General features: G+C 35.0%; 1 protein-coding gene across 2 annotated transcripts in view; it reads right to left on the minus strand.

Annotated features, from left to right (window-relative positions):
- The window catches only part of si:ch211-51h4.2 (uncharacterized), a 153,668-nt gene that overhangs the window by 73,805 nt on the left and 56,632 nt on the right, over positions 1-23,231 (minus strand). For both annotated transcript variants that reach the window (XM_051122437.1, XM_051122436.1), the window contains exons 9-11: positions 10,651-10,750; positions 5,918-5,976; positions 5,755-5,819 (exon numbers count right to left, since the gene is read on the minus strand). In XM_051122437.1, the coding sequence (XP_050978394.1) occupies positions 5,755-5,819; positions 5,918-5,976; positions 10,651-10,750 (224 nt within the window). The remainder of the gene's footprint in view (positions 1-5,754; positions 5,820-5,917; positions 5,977-10,650; positions 10,751-23,231) is intronic.

Raw genomic sequence — 23,231 nt, forward strand, 5'->3', positions numbered from 1 at the left:
AAAAGTTTACATACGCTTGATTCTTAATACCGTGTTCTTACTTCAATGATCTACAGCTTTTTGTTTGGTAATTGTTGTTCAGGAGTCCCTTGTTTGTCCTGAACAGTTTAACTGCCTGCTGTTCTTCTTTTTTGTGTATTTGAACTCTTTCCAGCAGTGACTGTATGGTTTTGAGATCCATCTTTTCACACTGAGGACATATGCAACTATTACAGAAGGTTCAAAGGCTCATTGATCCTCCAGAAGAAAAAAAACGATGCATTAAGAGCAGGGGAGTGAAAACTTTTGAACAGAATGAAGACGTGTACATTTTTCTTATTTTGCCTAAATATTATATATTTTTTTCATTTAGTACTGCCCTTCAGAAGCTACAGAAGATACTTACATGTTTCCCAGAAGACAAAATAAGTTCAATTTACCCTGATCTTCAAATTCCAAAAGTTTTCACCCCCCCGGCTTTTAATGCATTGTGCTTCCTCCTGAAGCATCAGTGAGCGTTGTCCTCAGTTTGAAAAGATTGATCTTAAAATCATACAGTCACTGCTGGAAAGGATTCAAATACACAAAAATGCTGAAAAACCAAAGAATTTGTGGGACGTGAAGGATTATTTCTGAAAAAAAGCATACAGTCTAACTGTTTAGCACAAACAAGGGACTCGTGAACAACTATCACTAAACAAAACAAAAAAAAAAACAAACAAAAAAAAAAACACAGCTGTGGATCATTCAGGAACAACAGAGTATTAAGAATAAAGTATATGTAAACTTTTGAATGGGGTCATTTTTATAAATTCAACTATTATTTTCTCTTGTGTAAACGTCTTTCATGTAAAATGTCTTATTCAGGTCAGTACTAAATAAAAAATAACATGCATTTTGTATGATCCTTCGTATTTTGGTACAATAATTAACATTTTGCAGATTCTGCAATGTGTATGTATACTTTTGATCTCAACTCTATTACTACCTTTCTGGGCCTTGAACGCGTCATGTGCGTTGCTGTCTATGCAAGGTCAGAAAGCTCTCGGATTTCATCAAAAATTTCTTAATTTGTGCTCCGAAGATGAACAAAGGTCTTACAGTTTTGTTACGAGTAATTAATGACAGAATTTGCATTTTTGGGTGAACTATCCCTTTAAAAAACATATGATTATTTACAATTTTGAATTCAATTTTTGACAGTTCTTTTTTTCTTGAATCCTTTTCTTGAAAGTATTGCCGGTGGACATTTGCACCCTTGGTTAAGAATCACTGCTCTAAACAACTATATTTAAAAGTCAAGTAAAACTAGGTAGATATTGTGATTGTAGATAAAAAGAAAAAAGATAAATGATCTCTCTGAAACAAAGAGTTGAAAAAAGTTGACAAAAATCAAAGGAAAGGCACCTGCTTCAAAAGGCAGCAGACAACTTCATAAAACAGTTTTCCTCACTCTGCAGCAGCCACCGGAGATTTATCTTCTAATCTGTACAAGCTATGCTTCAGAAGATCTCAATGCAAACCAGTGAAGCTCTCCTCCCCTGCTCTCTCAATAGAGGACGCAAAATAAAATTATGCTCAGTTCGATAATTAGATGTCAAAATTATGAGCTTGCAAATTTTTTAAAAAAGAAATTGTTCTGCAGTTGACAGGTCGGGATGAGAGCACTGATGCAAAGTGCTGATAAAAGCACATTAAAAATTGCATATTTCCCTGTCAATGAGTGTATGGGAGTTAAACACATTTCTTTGGGAAATCTAGAAGATGTGCCTGATACTGAGACAAATACTGCTGAAATAAATCTACTATGTGAAGACCAAGTCATCTACTGTTTCAGAATCAGAGTAGAACAAAACATCTGTACAACATACAGGTACGAAAGCTGTCACTGGGGTGGTACTATTTCAAAAGTATACTTTTGTACCTTTTAGGTACTAATATGTATACTTTTGATACCAATATATATTTTAAGGTACTAATACAGACCCTTTAGGTACAAAGATGTACCATTTGAAAAGGTACTGCCCCAGTGACAGCTTCCATACCTGTATGTTGTACAGATTTTGTGTGCAACATAAATATACTGCATTACACCACATAATTTAATTATAAAGTCAGTTATTTAGACTTTAAGACTTTTAAGACACAGATTTAAGACTGTGTACAAGACTCTGAACACTCCCCCATCTGTCATTGGTCAGTCAAACAGACAGCCACGCCCCTAAACTTCTCCCATTGGTTCAGCCAATGTAGCTTTCTTAAGCTGGGTAGGATGATTAAAAAATCTAAATATTTAGCTTTGACTAAAAATTAAGTCATGAAAAGACAAAATTTGTCAATGGTGTAAGAAAAATTAACTGAAAAATTTATTGTAAACTCTAAACTTAATTAAAGATTCTCTGAAACTAGTGGATCTCATTTAATTTATTTTAAGAATGTTTATACATTTAAGAAAAATAAATAAATGAAATCCTTAATATATCGTTTTCCCACTAAATTTAGTCCAGATAAGAGAAAGCAATTTGCCACTGTGGTTTAATAAATAAATAAATAAATTCATGACCTGCTATCTGAAAACAAATCTTAATATCTTATGCAGTTTTGCTTCTCAATGTTTTTACACAAACAAGATAAAAAACAAAACAAAATGACATTTACCATCTCGCAGGAATCAGACTGCAAATTATAGTGTCTCTGCATATTAAACTGGGATAACAGAAATTATTTTAACATTAAAGTCCATGCACTTGAGCTTTAAGATACTCAAACTACATCCATTCTGAGCTTGATCTGACAATTATATCAGCACCTGTTTAGAAAAAAGAAACATCTAAAAGCTGATAGAAGGACGCAATGTTCTGTAGCTGTCTAGTATCGCTGAAAAAAGATTATATGATGCCAAATTGAGCCATAAGGAAGGAGGGCTGAATCTGTCAGGCTTCAGAAGAAAGTGGATGTAAAGGATGGTGAATAAAAAAATAATATTAAAAAAACATTCACAGCAGCTGCATGGTGCTGTAACACTGGCCTTAAGCATGTCTGGCCAGAAATGATGGCATGAGAGTTCAGCTGGTTAAATTGGGTGACACAAAATGCATTTACATCAAACGAGCATGCTGGCTGAGGAAAGAGTAAATACGCTTGGATTAGATGCAGCAAATCAAATAAAGCTACAAAGAGGCAGGAGCTCATGTAACCAGGGCACAGAAAGCAGAATCAAATGGCCTGTTATTCTGGTGGCTAACACTGTACATCAAATGTGGGCCTGAAGAAGAAACACGGGAGAGAAAACACACGGTACCCTCAATTTTTTTAGAACTAGCTATATTTAACATGGCTACCTTTAAAACAAGTAACACTCAGTTAAAATATATGATATTAAAACAAAATTGTTATTGTGTATTGTAGTTCATTAGTACTATTATAGAAATCTGTGTGATTATATATCAACAAGTCTTCAGATAACAATCGATTCGGCCGGAATGGAAAGTCGACGCGAGTCTGTTGTCAAACACTGTCCGCCATCAGCGGAGGAGGGCAAACCGCAGTGACATGAGGGAAAGACAGAGTCCTGCCATAGTGGCAGGGCTGCAGCATTGCATTCTGGGTCTCTGAAGAGGCCGACATGAGATCTCATCTCCTGTAGCCGTCTCCTTTCATCTCATCTGCTCTAACATAATTGCTTTGGGTCTCCTGAGTAACATAGTGCTGATTGGTAACTCAATAACTTCTTTACAGATGATTAGATGAAACGTCAGTGTGTTGGAGACTTTTTCAGGGTGTGCTAAAATCAGAGAGACATCAGGGACTGGCGACGTCTCCGGCTATCTCCAGTCTGCATGTACTGGAAATGGTGGCAAGTTGTACAGTTCAGCTCTTTCTGGGTCATAAAAACGGTAAGTGCTTTTGCTGTGACAAATGAATAGGGAGGGCTTTGTATTGTCAACTTTGAACTTGACAGTAGTCCTGCATTTAAATTAAACTGAAGGACATGTTGCTTTTGTAACAAATGGTAACCTAGCTGACTCTGTCTACTATAGTTTATGGCGCATAATCTTAGAAAAGCGTTAACAGAGACAATTCACCCCTTAGTCAATTCCTCACACAAAACATTGGACTTAAGGGGAACCCTGGGTATTAAGACTTGTATGGCTTAATATAACATAAATAATGTCTCTTACTAAATTATGCATAAAATATGTAATAAAATACTGATACGATGCCACATTGTGCAGCTTTTGGTTGTAATTTTCAGTTGAAGGGCAACAAGAGAAGCGATGCAAGTCTTCACTGCTTTCCTAACGATAAGAAGAGGAAAAAAAACGTGAAGATGCCTGTGGACAAATAAAACTTTCTAAAGGTCCGTGTCCTTTAAGGCTTTTAGTAGACCACAGCTACTTAAAGAGTTTACAAACGGCAGAAACAAGAAACGCTAGATACCATCCTAGCAGGATGGAAGCATGCCGACGCTTGTCATGGCGTTGGAGTTTCTCAGCGTGGATTTCTCTCAATATCCAGGGGAATTTAAATGTTCATGAAACCCCAGACTACTTTTTCTGAAATTTTAGCAGAGGCATTTGTGTTGCACATCATAGATGACAATGTTAGCATCTGTTAATTTTAACTGTTGGAGGAAACTGGTTAATTTTGAGCTTTTTTGAGCTATTTTCATCTTCCGGGTTTAAAATCTACATTGTGCTGACGTCACAGTTTGTGACGTGGCAATGGACTATAGTACTTTGATGATGCGTTGGTGTCTCATAATTATTCATGAGGCTGCGTGTTCTTATCCTATGAGAAGACACTTCGCCTAATTACCCTTACGGAAAAAAAGTTTATTCAAGTGTGCTATTAGTATACTTCTTTTAAACTAAAAATAGGAAAGTATACTTTCAGTCTACTTCTTATGTACTTCTCAGAAATGTGCTTTATATACTTCTCAGAAATATACTTAAAATTACATTTAAGTATACTTGACTTATACTTAGAAAAAGTCTAAATATATTTGAGCTATGCTTGTGCTCTGAGAATCCGTGTTTTCATTGTTCATTGTTATACACAAACGCAAAGTCCTTGACGCAACTCTAAAGGCGTCTTAAAAGCCTTAAAAGAGGTCCAACAGTGTGTTCAAATACATGTTTGTGATGCAGAGTGCAAATGGTTGTGCATTCATTTGTGTTATTAACTAAATGTGAGCGAAATGAAACTGTCTGAACCACCTGAACCCGAAGTTGACTCTCTCCGCTCTTCCCCCTCCGCAGCGCAACGTGCCCACTTTTGCAGCATTTTTCAAAACTGTGGTGAGAACTAACCAGTGCTGAAACAGCGGGGTTTCATGACCCTTTAAACTCCTTGTGGGGAAAAATTGATGGTATGGCATTTGGTTCAAGCCTACAAGTATATTCAACGGCACCAGTAGCTCACCGAGTGCAACCATTTGACATTATCGAAATAGTGGCACCCCCTCATAAACCAAAATATGTATTTTTTTTAAATAATGTAAATCTTTCACGGGTTTTCTACTACATATTTCAGTATAAGACATCATTTACATTACATTAAGCCATACAAGTCTTAATACCTGGGGTTCCCTTTAAGACTTTCAAAAGTCAGAACAAAAGCTGTGTTCCTTTTCCAAATTCCTTTTGTGCATAAGAAGATAAGTCATGCATATGTGTAATGACATGAAAGCGAGTAAAGTAAATGGTGACAATTTTCATTTTGGGTGAACCATTTCTTTGAATTGTTTTTAAAAATCAAAAACTCAAAACTTACCATAATATATTTAAGAGTGTGCATGTAGCAAGTCCTCCAAGTACAGCTCTTCTGAACCATAAAACCTGTCCAAAATAGTTTTATTACAATGCAGAATCCTCATGACACATCATTTTATGCACAATAAAACATTTTATTGTGATATTGACTATAATAATATTACCTGAGCTTTAACATGGGAGATTTCTGAAAATAGAAAAGGCATGACGTTGACAATCCCACCTGATTGGAAGAAACAAATATTATTCAAGATAATATTGCCAAGAGACATATTTAACCTAATGTAGCTATACATGTAGGACAGCACATTGAAAGGAAAACACTACATCAAATTATTCCCTCAAGCAGAAACTGAAGTAATAAGCCATGAATGATTTAACATTTTAGGCATTATATAGACTACCAGTCAAAAGTTTTTGGACAGTATGATTTTTTTTTATGTTTTTTTCGCTTCTGCTCACCAAGCCTGCATGTATTTATTTTTTATTTACAGCAAAAGTAGTACTATTGGGAACTATTTTTACTATTTAAAATAACAGTTTTCTATTTGAATATATTTTATAATGTAATTTATTCCTGTGATCTCAAAGCTGAATTTTTAGCATCATTACTCAAGTCACATGATCCTTCAGAAATCATTCTAATATGCTGTTCTGCTGTTCAAGAATTATTTTATTATTATTATCAATATTTAAAACAGTACATTTTAGGTACATCAGATTTCTTTGATGAATAGAAAGATCCAAAGATTAACATTTACCTGAAATAAAAAGTTTTGTAACATTATACACTATACCATTTCAAAGACTTGGAGTCAGTATAATTTTTTTTTGGGAAAGAAATTGTATAAATTATTACTTTTATTTAGCAAGGATGCTTTAAACTGATCAAAAGTGATGATAAAGACATTTATAATGTTACAAAAGATTTATATTTCAGATAAATGCTGTTCTTCTGAACTTTCTATTCATCAAAGAATCCTGAAAAAAAAATCTGAATGATTTCTCAAGGTTCATTTGACTGGAGTAATAATGCTAAAAATTCAGCTTTGAAATCATAGGAATAAATGACATTTTAAAATATATTCAAATAGTAAACAGTAAAATATTTAGATAGTAAAATATTTTAGATAGCTTGGTGAGCAGAAAAGACTTCTTTAAAAAAAACAAAAAAAAAACATTAAAAATCTGTTCAAAAACTTTTGACTGATAGTGTATATAAAAAGACTTAAATAAGTTCAACGCTTTAAAATTTTAAATAAGAAATTCATAACTACACTCTAAAAATGTTGGGTTAAATACAACCCAGCGCTGGGTGAAATATGAACAATATATTAAACCCAGCAGTTGGGTTAAACGTACAATCCAACCATCTGGGTAGTTTGATTCAGCTCACCCAAAATAGGTTGTAAATTAAAAATAAGACACATAATTACTAGAGGCATGAGCAACAATCAGAAGGTGAACATTTATTAACAAGCAATTTAAACTATGTTTATTTTATTGTTATTTATTCAACATATATTAATGATCATTTACTGAACATATTAATAAATGTTAATTCCAACCTTTTCGGTTCATTTTAAGCAAGAAATATAGTAAGTATTTTTAAGCAATAAACTACTTAGAAATTTGGTTAAATATTTTACCAAACTGCTGGGTCAAAACAACACAAAGGCTGGGTTTGTCCATATTTAACCAAGCGCTGGGCTGTTTTTAAGTGTATAGGCCTTTTACAGTTGCTATATAGCAACTTTCTGCAAGAATATAAAACTTGGTCACAGTTGTCAGTTTACTGCCATTTTAAAACTGTTTTGAATGATGCTCATCCAATCAGAATTAGTCGGAATCCGTTTTACAAGTCTATTCTCAGTTTTAGCAATTGTTAATAAAAAACTAGGGAATTGAAAGCAGCTCTATAAATGTTCTCTTAAAAGTGCTGACAGACACAACTGTGTTTTCTCTTGCACCAAATGAAAATCATCAGTAAGATAAATACGAACGAGGAGCAGGGGACTAAACCCAGTGCATTACAACAGATGGCGCACAGCGAAAAGGTAAGAGCCCTTGTAATTGCAGATGCTCCCAAGAGCCCGGAGCCGGATTTCAGACAAATAAACCAAACTGTGGGCCCTTGTGAGACTGCTCCACTTTTTGTACCTATTCTACAGCATCTGCATTAACTAAGCAGTTACTAACAACCTTGCGACCGCCGCGCAGTGTGCTGACATGTGCATTATAAGCACTTTGGGTTGTTTTTTTTTTGTAAAATACACTCGGTTTGACACCGAGCCAGCTCATTCGCTCCCTGTCAGCTGGACCAAAGACAGATAGACTCCTCCTGCCGTCACTGTAAACAAAGCCTGGCCTTGTGACTCCTTAAAACCAGACGCCCATTAGGTGCATGGAGGTTCCACAGGGGCGTTTGCTGGGCCCTTTAAAAAAGCCGTCGAGCAAGCACCTGTCTATTCAAAGGTGTCACAGTGGCTTCAGCTGTAAATGAGAGCAAGGCGAAGTGTGAGACTCTCGCGGGCGGATTTTGTTTGTTCTGTTGACAGAAGCCTCCTGCGGGCCAGTGAGGTTTGGCTGCCACAGGACCTTACAGCTCTGAGTGTGGCAGCCAATTAACAGGATTAGAGAAAGGGACAGAGAGAGAATTCCCTGGACTCCTGGCTAACATCTACATTGTCACAGTGATAAGGTTCGAGAGTACTTTCATTAACTGCTCAGCACACCAGCTGCGATGAACACACACTCATGTCTCTGTAGTTTCCAGATCTCTTCACTTCACTAAACCTAAACGCACCGACATGCCACTACCAACATGCTACATGAACAGACAAACAACACACATCTTCTTTCTGGAATGCACAGGCATTAGAAAGCATTTAAGTGGACGTACAAGAATATGTCAGGATTTGTAAGAAATTCATTCCATTACATACTAAAAAAAATCCTTTTATTTTAACGCATTTAAAAAAAAAATGTTTTAACGCACAAACATACATATTTTAAAAAACTATGTTTGTACATTAAAATAAATGGCATATTCACAAAATTAAGTTGGATGGATTTATTATTAAAAACAAATTCCATTTTTTTAATATATAAAAAAAAAAAAATAATTGAGGCAAATTGTCATTTGCTGCGAAACAGAACATTTTCTTACAGAAAATTGTAAGAAAATCATTCCATTACATAAAAACACTATTTATTTGAATGCATTTAAATTAATTTAAATGCCATTTATTTTAACATACAAACATGCATATTAAGCATTAAAGGAGAAGTCAAAGTTTCACATATAATGTACTCACCCCCTTGTCATCCAAGATGTTCATGTCTTTCTTTCTTCAGTCGTAAAGAAATTATGTTTTTTGAGGAAAACATTTCGGAGTTTTTCTCCATATAATGGACTGATATTGTGCGCCGATTTTGGACGGCTTCAAACGATCACCAAATGCGGTTGTAAACGATCCCAAACGAGGAAGAAGGGTCTTACCTAGTGAAACGATTGGTTATTTTCATTTAAAAAAATACAATTTAAATACTTTTTAATCTCAAACGCTCATCTTGCCTTTCTCTCCCTGAACTCTGTGTATTCTGACTCAAGACGGTTAAGGGTATGTCAAAAAACTCCCATCTCATGTTCTCCCTCAACTTCAAAAATAATTTAAAAATCATCCTACATCACTGCAGAAGTACTGACTCAGTCTTTGCAAAGTGAACATGCAAAGAAGATCAAACACTCTTAACAAAAAAGGTAAAACAGCGATATAGGGCGATTTTGAAGTTGAAGGAGAACATGAGATGGGAGTTTTTCGACATACCCTAACTGTCATGAACCACAACAAAAACAGTCCAGGCAGAGTAAGACAAGATGAGCGTTTGGCATTAAAAACTATAATTGTATTATTTTTATTAAAATAACTAGATAAGACCCTTCTTCCTTGGCTGAGATCATTTACAACCGCATTGGGGATCGTTTAAAGCTGCATTTAAACTGCATTTTGGAAGTTCAAAATTGACGCACCATATCAGTCCATTATATGGAGAAAAAATGCTGAAATGTTTTCCTCAAAAAACATAATTTCTTTACAGCTGAAGAAAGAAAGACATGAACATCTTGGATGACAAGGGAGTGAGTACATTATATGTGAATCGTTGTTTTGGAAGTGGACTTTAGAGGAAGTTTGCTCGGTTTAAAAATGCAAAAACAATGGATATATTATTAAAGATGAATTCCAATTGTTATTTGCTGCAATTCGGGGTAATTATCATTACTCAAAAATAAAAACTTAAATCATAAAAAAAAAAAAAAAAAAATAGTTTCAAACATTTTAAGTTTTAATATTTTTAGAACACTTTATCTTGCAAATCTATAATAACTAAAACTTTTTTTTTATTTGCTACATTGTTACAAATGTAACTGAAATAAAATAACAAAAAAATTACTTTAATTTTTGAAATAAAATAACAAAAATGTTAACTTGAAGCACTGAACTAATAAAAATAACGAATAAATACAAATAAAAAAATAACAAAAACACCAACAAATTACTAAAACTTTAACTAAAATTAAGTGAAAACTGAAAACAGAATAAAATCTAATTCAAAATATTAACAAAAACTATAATCAACAAATACTAAAATACCACTGTTGTGACCTTATTTGAGTGACAGATTATTATTGACGTTGTGAGGGTGGTCAAAAATATTTTTTAAAATGATGTTTATAAATAAATTATTTGTAATAAGAAACTCTAATATTCCATAAAAATGAGCATTTATCTGATTGTATATTTGATTTTGATATTTATTGTGTTCAATGCATTTTTGAGTGTGACATAAGTGTCCAAAACTTAAAAAAAAAAAAAACTTGGGAGGTTTGTCTTACCGAGAGCGACTGTTCCCATTAGAAAAGGTTTCCCGATTTGGCTGAAGTCATTCGTGGTCTCTTGGTGAACCTCTGAACCCACAACAAATGTCACAGCCACCTTGGGGCAAAGAAATTATGACAGTCTGTAAGACGCACGGCACAGAGCATCCGAAGTAATCCAGCCCACCAATAGATTCTCATTTCAAATGACATTTGCAGGGATATACAAAAGCAGAAAAAAGTGCAATGACAAATGTCTTAGTGGTTTCTGTCAAGGGTTACTGGAAATGCCTTGGGGGAGCACAACCAAAAAGTGTTTTACCACAAATTGATAGCTTTTAATGTCACGACCACTGAAACTGAGAAAGGGAAGAGATACAATATGTGAGAGACGAGAGAAAGTGTGTGTGTGTGTGAACGAGAACAACAATAGTCCTTGACCTGGATATTTGTGGAGCATGTCTAGCTCACAGCTGAAATAATATTTGCAAGCACTATGTGATAAACATGCTGCATCAAAGGGATAATTTTTATTAGCTAAATGATTTGAGGTGACAAGGCCATGCCAGTGCAATTTTAATCCAGTGCAACTACATATATTTGTTTTGCATTTGGGAAAACACAAAAAAGCATTAATTTGTGTGGAGAAGTAAAACTGGAAGCCTGGGTGATACAAAAATAAATAAATAAATAATAAATCAATGGAGCCATGATTTAAACCAACGCTGTTGTTGATTCAAAATGTTTAATGCAAATAAACATGATATACAGTAAAAAACTGGTTCAAGATAATGTTTACCAAATTGTTCATCACTTAATGAACACAGTGTGAAAGAATATTTAATAATTTTCATTTATATGCACCAATATATAAACAAATAGGAACACACATTTACCTTTTCACTTTTATGTATTTTAATTAAACAGATAAACATGGCTCTGCTACTAGTTTTCGACTGACAGCGTAACTTAAAGGAACAATGAGCGATTCATCGAAACAGACCGTCTGAACCGATTCACTTGAATCAATCAACCTCTTCAAATCTAACGCAATTTTTCTACCAAAGACGCTATTAAATCACATCGGTCTTCACACCTTCATAATGTAAATTAGAGAATTTGGATACTAGAAAGGGTGATGACTCTGTAAGGAAAATAATTGGCAAGTTAAATGCAAATTTCATCACAACATGGCACGTGGCCTAAAAGCAACACTACACGCGATTTTACGTACTAGCACGAGTGTGCTATTAGCCTAACGTTACTTTTATACCAATTCAGTATTTAAAAAGTTAATACTGAGTTGGCTAACTAACATTTCAGACAAACATTTGATAAATTACCTGTCTATTTTGACTTCAACGAAAACAGTTCCAAACGAAGCCACAGCAAAACTAGCGTCTCTGAATGAATCCGTGTTTACAAACGAATCACTTTCAGTGAATCATTCACTCATAATTCTACGGTCACTACCTAGAGGCGAAACAATGCAGAAAGAGTCACATTGCCTGAAGAATTAAACAAACAAAAGGCAACATTATAGCCTTCTATCTGCAGTAAAATAATAAAAATATGTATCTAACAACACTGCTGCACCTTTGAAATGTAGGGCCCTCATAATACATCAAGAGCAGCGTGTTTCCGGTGATATGCAGAACGATTCCCATCTTATTTGGCGCTGTTATTATTGTGTTCCAGGAAGTCACAGGACCTTCCTGTTGTGTTAACCCCAATTCTCACTATTGTCGGACTGCTAGAATACACGGCTGCCCACGGGAGAACGGTAGTACAGTGCTCTTCTATCGGGAGATGACAGCCCACCTGTGCGGCCAGACTCAGTGTGCAGCCGCGTCCGAGCTGTGAGATTGTTAATGGAATTTTGCAGCACTACGTGCCCGTGAGAGAGCAATGAGAAGCTCCTCAGAAACAGCCTGCCTACATCTCACTGCCCACACATGCAGAGCCAGAAAATTACTCCCAATGAATGTGGACATCTCACTCCCTCTGTAGCTCACTGTCTTGAAGAGAGAGAGCGACAAGTCGGAATAGACGGACGGACTGACAGACAGATAGAGCGGATGCCATGGATATTATCAACCTTATTATCTTTTACCGTAATAGCGAGCTCGGCCATTTGTAAATTTTTGGAGTCCGGCTTCCGGTCTCATCCTCGTCAAGCTATTTTTAGCTGTGCGAAACAGCTTGTTTTACCATTTACTTCATGTTGTTATTCTTCTTGTTATTTTCCTATAGCGGCTAATGGGAACAGGAAGTCAAAAAATAGTTAAAGGAGAAGTCCACTTCCAAAACAAAGATTCACATATAATGCACTCACCCCAATGTCATTCCAAGATGTTGCTGTCTTTCTTTTTTCAGTCATAAAGAAATTATGTTTTTTTTTAAGGAAAAATGTCAGCATTTTTCTCCATGTAATGGACTGATATGGTGCCCTGATTTTGAACTTCCAAAATGCATTTAAATGCGGCTTCAAACGATCCCAAATGCGGTTGTAAACGACTTATCTAGCGTAACGATTGGTTATTTTCATAAAAATAATACAATTTATATACTTTTCAATGTCAAACGCTCGTTTAAACTGCATTTTGGAAGTTCAAAATCGGGGCACCATAGCAGTCCATTATATGAAGAAAAATGCTGAATGTTTTCCTCAAAAAACATAATTTCTTTACGACTGAAGAAAGAAAGACACAAACATCTTGGATGACAAGGGGGTGAGTAAGGGGGTGATCTGTAATTCTTTGTTTTGGAAGTGGACTTCTCCTTTAAGTAATAATAAAACTACAAAGATGTTTTCCTTACCTGAAGTACAGGTAGGCCTAACGAAAGTACCTGAAGCACAATAAACGATAACTGCTAGTTTCTCATAACTAAAAATTAATAAAAACTATAGAGACTTTAAAAACACAATAATAATGTAAAAAACACTACTATTAATTAAACTACAATTATAATAAAATGGAACATATAATAAATATGATCAACGATACTGAAATAACTCTGGTGGGTGCTTTAACACGTCTTTAATTTATATTAAAAAAATGTATACACATGAATTTATAATATAATCTATATAGAATACATGTTATATAATTTTATTTGCTTTATGTAATTTGTCATATAATTCTTTTATAAATCGAAATATTTTTTACTAATTCATTTTTAGTATATTATGTAGTAGAAAATATAATTTTTATTTTTTTAAATAAGTCTCTTATGCTCAGCAACGCCACATTTATCAAAATACAGTATATACAGTATAAAATATTATTTTAATTTCAAATAACTGCTTTGTATTTCACGTGATTGTTCAGAAATCATTCTAACATTGCAGTTTCTCATTTTTATGTGTTAAAAACAGCTGTGATGCTTAAAATGTTTGTGGAGAGAATCATACATTGGTTCAGGTTTCTTTAAAAATAAAATAAAATAAAAAAAAAACATACAAACAGTACTTACTTTAAATAAAAATATTTTTTAACAGTATAATGCCTGATTAAAGTATTTATTTTAAAAATCATACTGACCCCAAACGTTCGAATGGTAGCATGTACACACATACACATGTATCATGTATAATATTTTTACATTTATTACATTTAGTGCTGTCAAACAATTAATCGCTTTTAATTGCATGCAAAATAAAAGTTTTTGTTTACATAATATATGTGTGTATTGTGTAAATTTATTATGTAAACATAAATACACACGCATACAGTATGTATATATTTCTATTAATATAATGTATATATATATGTGTGTTTTTTTAATACATAAACATAACATTTTTTTCGTAAATATATACATGCATGTGTGTGTATTTATATATACATAATAAATATACACAGTATACACACAAATATTATAATATATACTTTTATATACTTTTTTGGATGCGATTAATCGTGATTATTCTTAACATATTTTTTTTTTCTGTAAAATACTAAGCAGAGTTAAATCTTAATTTAATTATAATAACAGCTCCAATGGCCTTTGATTATCTGCATGCAACTTACACATGACAGATATTACTATTAAATAAAAAAGAAAAAAAGATGCTCTAGTCTCTGAGCAACACTAGAAAGCTTTTTCTGAGAAATTATAATTCAGAGCTTTTTTGAAAGTGCAGAAGAGGAAAAGCTGGTGTAGAGAGTCTATTGTCTGTAAGTAAACGTTGCACTTTTAAGGAGCAGAGAACAGTGACCTGGATTACTGTGAACACATTCCATTAGATGCACACATCTGGCTTTTGAGCTTTTGTAGAAAAAAATAAGATCACATAAAAGTGGCTTTCTGTTTCCTTTTAAAAGCCAGATGGTGAAGGGACACCAAGCAAAGACTGTGATTAGCTCCTTTCTAACATGACATTGTCAAAAATCTCAAGCGAGGTCTAAGAAAATGAAGTGTAAAAGCACATATTACCCAACAGAGGCTGTTCGCTCAAATCTCACGGCTTTGTCTGAGAGTGCCCATCTAGCCGGCCCTTCAACATCTCTTCTCAGCTCTCTCTTCTTCCCTCCATTCCTGGAGCTCTGAGCCGAGGGAAGGGAGGTGAGAGGTGCTCTATCTCGTCAGGATTGACCCATCGCAACAGATGTCATGCATTAGCGGAGGAGAAGAATGCAATTTTCTTTGACGTTTGAGATAGCATCCATAAACACACACACACATTCGCTCTCGCTCTATGATAATAAATACAAAGTACACAACCTGATATAGTCAGACAACAAACGCACAGCCGTCGACCAAACACCTTTGGCGCATTCTAAGTAAAGCAAATCCTCTCTAAATGCATGAAGGCCACTCCAGCGGCTCCAATCTTCTAATGCACACAGGGGACCCGATGATGGACTGAGCGAATCCATTTCACGGAGGATCAGACTGGAGGGAGAGACGGTAGAGGAAGAGGACAGGTGGTCAGGGGAAGCCGACATCCTAACCCTCTCGCCGAGTACATCGTGAACTTCTCTCCCTCGTTTGTCTGCACATTTCTGAGCGAGAGAAAACATGACAGAAATTTGCTTTCGATCTTCAGCTGCGCCGCAATATACAGAGCAACAAAAGTTGTTTTTCATCTCGCATGTCAAATTACGGTAGTTACACTCGCTGAGGAGCTCAACGTCGCATTGACGGTTGAACGCAGCCTGCTGTGAAGTCATAACCCTCTCCGAAAGAGTTTGATTCATGTATGTTATAGCTCGATCAATCTACAGAATGTACCCTGGTTGTGGGTTTTATAGATAACTGTCAAGATGGGGAAAGACAAACTTGTAAACTCCTGTATAAAATGGATAGCTCTGACTTTGCAATCTGAGATTCATTCAGAACTGCTGTGAAATAGCAGATACACATGCACCTGGGATAACAAAAATTAAATATTATTCACCAAAGCTGCATTTATTTCATTAAAATCTGAATATTGTGAATATTACAATTTAAAATAATTTCATATTTTAAAATATAATTTAAGCATCACTCCAGGCTTCACTGTCACATGATCCTTCAGAAATCATTCTAACATGCTGATTTGGTGTAGTTCTCCCTTAATATCACTGTAGAAAAATGTTGTGTTGCTTAATAGTTTTGTCAAAAGCTTTTACACATTCTTAGGATACTTGGAGGAATGGAAAAAAGGAAGGAAGAAAGAAAGAAAAAGAAAGAAAGAAAGAAAGGAAATGAAGGAAGGAAATATGGAATAAAAGAAAGAAAGAAAGAAAGAAAGAAAGAAAGAAAGAAAGAAAGAAAGAAAGGAAACAAAGGAAGGAAAGAAAGAAAGGTAGGGAAGGAAAGACGTAAAGGAAGGAAAGGAAAGAAAGAAAGAAAGAAAGAAAGAAAGAAAGAAAGAAAGAAAGAAAGAAAAGAAAAAGAAAGAAAGAAAAAGGAAGGAAATGAAGGAAGGAAGAAAGGAAACAAAGGAAGGAAGGAAAGAAAGAAAGAAAGAAAAAGAAAGAAAGAAAGAAAGAAAGAAAGAAAGAAAGAAAGAAAGAAAGAAAGAAAGGAAGGAAGAAAGAAAGGAAGAAAGGAAACAAAGGAAGGAAGGAAAGAAAGAAAGGAAGGAAGGATGGAAGGAAGGAAGGAAGGAAGGAAGGAAGGAAGGAAGGTAAAAGAAGAAAGGAAGGAAGGAAAGGAAAGGAAAGGAAAGGAAAGGAAGGGAAAGGAAAGGAAAGGAAAGGAAGGAAAGAAAGAAAGAAAGGTAGGGAAGGAAGGAAGGAAGGAAGGAAGGAAAGACGTAAAGGAAGGAAGGAAAGAAAGAAAGAAAGAAAGAAAGAAAGAAAGAAAGAAAGAAAGAAAGAAAGAAAGAAAGAAAGAAAGGAAGGAAGGAAGGAAGGAAAGAAAGAAAGGTAGGGAAGGAAGGAAGGAAAGACGTAAAGGAAGGAAGGAAAGGAAAGAAAGAAAGAAAGAAAGAAAGGAAGGAAGGAAGGAAGGAAGGAAGGATAGAAAGTAAAAGAAGAAAGGAAGGAAAGGAAAGGAAAGGAAAATAAATAAAGAAAGGTACAGAAGGATGGAAGGAAGGAAGGAAGGAAGGAAAGAAAGAAAGAAAGAAGGAAAGAAAGAAGAAAGGAAAGAAAGAAAGAAAGAAAGAAAGAAAGAAAGAAAGAAAGAAGGAAAAAGGAAGGAAATGAAAGAAGGAAGGATAGAAGAAAGAAAGGGAAGGATGGAGAGATGAAATGAAGCAAGGAAGAAAGGAAAGAAGAAAAGATGTAAAGGAAGGAAGGAAGGAAGGAAAGGAGAGGAAAGGAAAGGAAAGAAAAAATGAAGGAAAGAAAGAACAGAAAGAAAGAAAGAAAGAAAGAAAGAAAGAAAGAAAAAAAAGGCATGGAAGGATAGAAGAAAGCAAGGAAGGAAGGAAAGAAAGAAAAAGGAAGGAAGGAATAAAATTCATCTATTATAGAAAGAAAGCAAGAAAGACAGAAAGAAAACTACAAAACTAGCTTCAGTTGTCAACAGAACGGATTCATTAGTCCCAACACAAACTTCACATTTAAGTGAACTGAATATAAAGAATTTACATGGTGACTTTAGCTTTTTAATAAAGTAAACTGAGCAAGCACCAGAACATAATGTTTGAATCTTCAGATATGCTCTTGAAAATAAGAGAAAAACAACAAATTTATTGCAACATCACTTTCTCAGATTGATGATTTCATGAATAGAAAAGTCATGGTGGGACAGTCTGACTAATTTGTAATATAATGCTTGATTATATTCCAATAAACACAACTGGCTAATATTTAAGAGAGAGAGCAGAAAAACCTGTTCCTAAAAGTGAAAAATGAAAGCGGCTGCCCGCTGAGGCGCTGATGCAGTGTAAATGGCCTATTTTATCTATGCCTCTCAAAGGGTGAGGTATAAATACTCTCTTGACCATCTTGCGAAATGGGACACAAACCTCAGGTAAGAGCAAAAGAGTGGCTGTTATTTTGAGTTTTTGAGCGAGGCAGTACTAAAGAGTGTGGAGATCTCAGACAAAGAGGTCATTTCCGGTCCCTTCACACAATATGATACGCAATATAAGTGTAGTGAACTTTTCGGGTGTCCATTTTGAAGGACAGCAATTCAGCTATTCCACATTGGAGGCTTTGATGTTTTATTAATAGAGCTGCACAGAGAGTGTCAAACACTATGGGTGTACATCTACTCTACTGGGGCATGTGGGCTGAGCCAGACAGCTGACAGCACAGCAGAGAGTCTGGTCTCCTGACATTGATCTGTTTGCTTTGTGCAGTTCTCTCTGCAACACCATATCAGTTCAGAGCTGCCTCCAAAACCAGTACAAATCAATGAGAGATAAATGCAAATATGTAGAAGCAACTTTCTTGTTGGTCATAAATATTTATTTAACATGGGAGCTATAAAAAATTACACCATTAAAAGTGTTCAACTACATATTACTACTACATTACTTGATTCTGATTGGTCAAATTCTAAGTGGTCAAATATATCCATATAAGCCATCCTAGAAATATATGACTTTCTTCTTTCCGACAAAAAAGTCCTGGCTCTTCCAAGTTTTATAATGGCAGTGAATGGCTGTTGAGATTTCGAAGTCCAAAAAGTGCATCTATCCATCAAAAAAAGTGCTCCACACATCTCCGTGGGGTTAATAAAGGCCTTCTGTAGTGAAGCAATGGGTTTGTGTAAGAAAAAATATCCATATTTAAAACTTTATAAACTGTAATCTCTAGCTTCTGCCAACTGTCGTACACATGATCACGAGGTGTTTTAGCGGATGATGTAGGACGTAGACGTAGCGTAAGCGCCGGTCTGAAGTGACGAACGCTGAAGTGCAGAGGAGAGAGCGAAACAAATCACAGAATTAGAAGTACAAAACGAGGATTTGCAAAGGAAAATGTCATAGGATTTCGATAAGCCAAAAGAAGATTTTGGTTTTCTTTTGCTGTAAACAAAACTTAACTCTCGTGAGACTAGCATATTCTCACATAAGCTTATGCTACACCTACTGTACGTCATCCGCTGAAACACCACTCTCTCTTATTAATATTTTTTCTTGCACAAAGGCAAGGATTCACTTCAGAAGGCCTTTATTAACCCCCCAGAGCCATGTGGAGTACTTTTTATGATGGATGGACACTCTTTTTTGGGCTTCAAAATCTCAACAGCCATTTGCTGCCATTCTAAATCTTGGAAGAGCCAGAACATTTTTTAATATAACTCTAATGGTATTTGTCTGACAGAAGAAAGTGATATACACCTAGGATGCCTAAGGGTGAGTTAACCTTTTAACTGTCACCCGTCCCCTCAGAGGGACGCCTAAGTTTACCTTTGTTCTGACCTTTGTCACCAAAAGTCTTTTTTCGTTGCCTTTTTCCCGATCACGTTTCAGAAATTATCATAAATTATATATCAATTGAAAGTTTAAAACCTCAAAATTCATCTTTTGCAACCCATTGTAAAATCTGACATTGTATTAGCATGGAAATATTACTTCAAAATCATATTAGAAAATGTATTTGTTCATGAATTATAACAATTTTAACAAGTTTTGATAGTGAACGTTCGTGTCAGCTGAAGTTTAAATGTGGCTCCAAACGATCCCAAATGTGGTTGTAAATGATCCCAGCCAAGAAAGAAGGGTCTTATGTAGCTAAACGATTGGTTATTTTCATAAAATAATACAATTTATACACTTTTTAATGTCAAACACTTAATGTCACAACACGTCTTGTCTTACTCTGCCTGGACTGTTTTTTTTTTTTTTTCTGGTTCGTGACAGTTAGGGTATGTTGTAAAACTCCCATCTCATGTTCTCCCTCAAATCATCCTACATCACTGATTTACCTTTTTTTTTTGTTAAGGTTGTTTGATGTAGGATGATTTTGAAATGATTTTTGAAGTTGAGGGAGAAAATACGATTGGAGTTTTTCAACATACCCTAACTGTCTTGAGCCAGAATACACAGAGTTCAACGAGAGCAAGGCAAGACGAGCGTTTGAGAATAAAAAGTGTTTAAATTGTACTTTTTTTAAAGAAAATAACATTGTTTTGCTAAATAAGACCCTTCTTCCTCGGCTGGGATTGTTTACAACCGCATTTGAGATCATTTGAAGCTGCATTTAAACTGCATTTTGGAAGTTCAAAATCGGGGCACCATATCAGTCCATTATATGAAGAAAAAAACATAATTTCTTTACAACTGAAGAAAGAAAGAAATGAACATTTTGGATGACAAGGATGTTTGTATATTATTCGTAAATCTTTGTTTTGACAGTGGACTTCTCCTTTAAACTTTTGAATGGTAGTGTACATTTACTGAAAGCTACTGTGTAAAGTCTGGTGCAAGTGTCTATAAAAACAACACAAGAATTCACAAAACATAAATAAATACATAATAATACAAAAAATGTCTAGAAATGGCCTTAGTTGTCAGAAACGAGAATCAGTCGGAAATGACTTCCATTGCATCTGTCCTCACTTTCAAATGCCAGAATGCTTAATAAAAACACATTATTTATTGATGCATCACGCTGTGGTGTTAAATCTGAGCTTCATAAAGTATGTGTTTGCTGACAGATGTCATGTATCACCTCTAGCTCTTTAGTATTTCTAGCTGTTAAAGTGTGCTGCTGACAAACTGTGAAAATCACACGTAACCATGCGAGTCAGTGACGCAGTACACGAATGACACTAAAAATACTTCACTTATAATAGCAGCATATGCAGAAAATGTCTCTTAATTAACACTTTAGAAAGAAACAACATTAAAACTTAGCAAGTCAACGTAACGGAATGTATTAAAAAAACACTTTTAGAAGTTTTCAGTTTCACTCAACTCAAAAGTCTTGATGGAAATAAAATGTACAATGTACAACTTGAAAATGTAATATAATTTCCTACAAAAGAAACGTCTCTCTAAGTAGAGCAGGACATAATTGAAGTGAATTGTGCGAGTTAGTCAGGGATAAGTATCATAATAGAGGCTCACTCTCCCGCGTCTCGCCGTGTCCGTCCTTCAAAATCACCTCAATAATGAAAATGATCGATTTCAGATCGTCTGGACTGCGGCTACCCTTGTGTAAAGTTGAGCAGCGGACAGATCTATTGCTTCTTCAGAGTACGGCTTTATTGTTTCTATTCTTATTTTTGTCTGCAGCATGTAGGGCACAGCTGGGGTGAACGGAGAGTCTACTAGTTGGAGGAATTAGCACATCGCCTATATTCGTCCATTGGCAAAGATCTGGCGTTCGGCAGCGAGACAGGCAGCAGTTGAGCTTAATTGCCGTGTCCTGAAACCCCGGGCCGTGAGCCGACAGGGTGACATTTACATGCTTTGAGAGGCACTTTTGATTGTGGTTTTATGAATTACATGATTAGAGGAGATTTTGCCAGCTATTCTAAGACACGCTCGAAGCAGACTGCACTGATTAGCTAGATAGTGCCTCCCAAAAGTCAGGCCTCACGCTAGCTGCGACATTTAGGAGAAGTGATTTACCAGCTTCGCAGTGAATTGTTATGATGAGGTTACAACCTTATGGATTCCTGGAGTGTGTTTGTGATGGAGTACTGAAGCTCTTCAGCAGAGACAATAAATAAATCATCATGGAGGGAGAAAATTGATTTTTTTCCCTCTCTCTGTCTTTCCCTGACATATTGTGAAATCAAAAAATCGTTGGGAACTTTGAGGAAGAAAGAACCGTAAGTAATCACCATCTATGACATGAGACAAACCTGATTAACCCTACTTCATAATGCATTTAACTACACAGAATGGCCAATCATAGACTATGCAGGCTCTGATACGAATCAATTCATTTTCAGCATCTAAAAAAAGGGGGAAATGTTCTTGGCCTGTGATAAAGATACAAGGGTGGGCCCTGCCGCCCTCCCGGGAAGCAGTTAAAGTCACCAACTACAGCAAAAGTATCGCTTACAAAGAAGCACTGTGGTGATAAAATAGCACATTGATGCGAAAAACATGATACTGAATCCATATTCCTATACCTAGGGGCATTTAGATGGTACTTTTGACAAGGTACTTAATAAACCATGGTTTTATCATGGAACATATAGTATAAATCTACTATACTATTGATGCTTTGCTTGAGTCTTATTTATTAACTTTCTCATACAAAACATTGTTTTATTACATCTATTATTTATAATATTATTTTCATTTAGTGTGGAATAAATGAAACATTGATCTACAATTCTCTCCCGTCTTTTTCATTGCTACCCAAAAATAGTGTAAAAAAAAGGAAAAAAAAACATTTTTTGTCTATTAACACAATTCTGAATTGTGAGGTATAAACTTGCAATTGCAAGTTATAGTCAGAATTGCAAGATATAAACTCGCAAGTCTGAGATTTTTTCTCGCAATTGCGAAATTATATCGCAATTCTGAGAAAAAAAGTCAGAATTGCGAGTTTGTATTATGCAATTCTGAGAAAAAAGTCAGAATTGCGAGTTTGTATCATGCAATTCTGAGAAAAAAAAAGTCAGATTTGCAAGTTTGTATCATGCAATTCTCAGAAAAAAGTCAGAACTGAGAGTTTATAGCACAATTCTGAGAAAAAAAGTCAGATTTGCAAGTTTGTATCATGTAATTCTGAGAAAAATAATCAGAATTATCAGTTTATATTATGCAATTCTCAGGAAAAAGTCAGAATTGCAAGTTTTTTATCATGCAGTTCTGAGAAAAAAAAAGTCAAAGTTGTGAGTTCGTATCATGCAATTCTTAGAAAAAAAGCCAGAATTGCGAGTTTATATCACAATTCTGAAAAAAAAGTCAGATTTGCAAGTTTGTATCAGATAATTCTGAGAAAAAAAAGCATCAGAATTACTTTTTTTTCTTGCAATTGTGAGTTTACATCTCAATTCAATTCTGAATTGTGAGGTATAAACTCGCAATTGCAAGTTATAGTCAGAATTGCAAGATATAAACTCGCAAGATTTTTTCTCGCACCTGCAAAATTACATCACGCAATTCTGGGAAAAAAAGTCAGAATTACAAGTTTCTATCAAGCAGTTCTGAAAAAAAGTCAGAATTGTGAGTTTATATCACAATTCTGAAAAAAAAAGTCAGATTTGCAATTTATACCATGCAATTTGAGAAAAAAGGTCAG

Source organism: Labeo rohita, chromosome 11, assembly GCF_022985175.1.
Source record: "Labeo rohita strain BAU-BD-2019 chromosome 11, IGBB_LRoh.1.0, whole genome shotgun sequence".
Classification (NCBI taxonomy): Eukaryota; Metazoa; Chordata; class Actinopteri; order Cypriniformes; family Cyprinidae; genus Labeo; species Labeo rohita.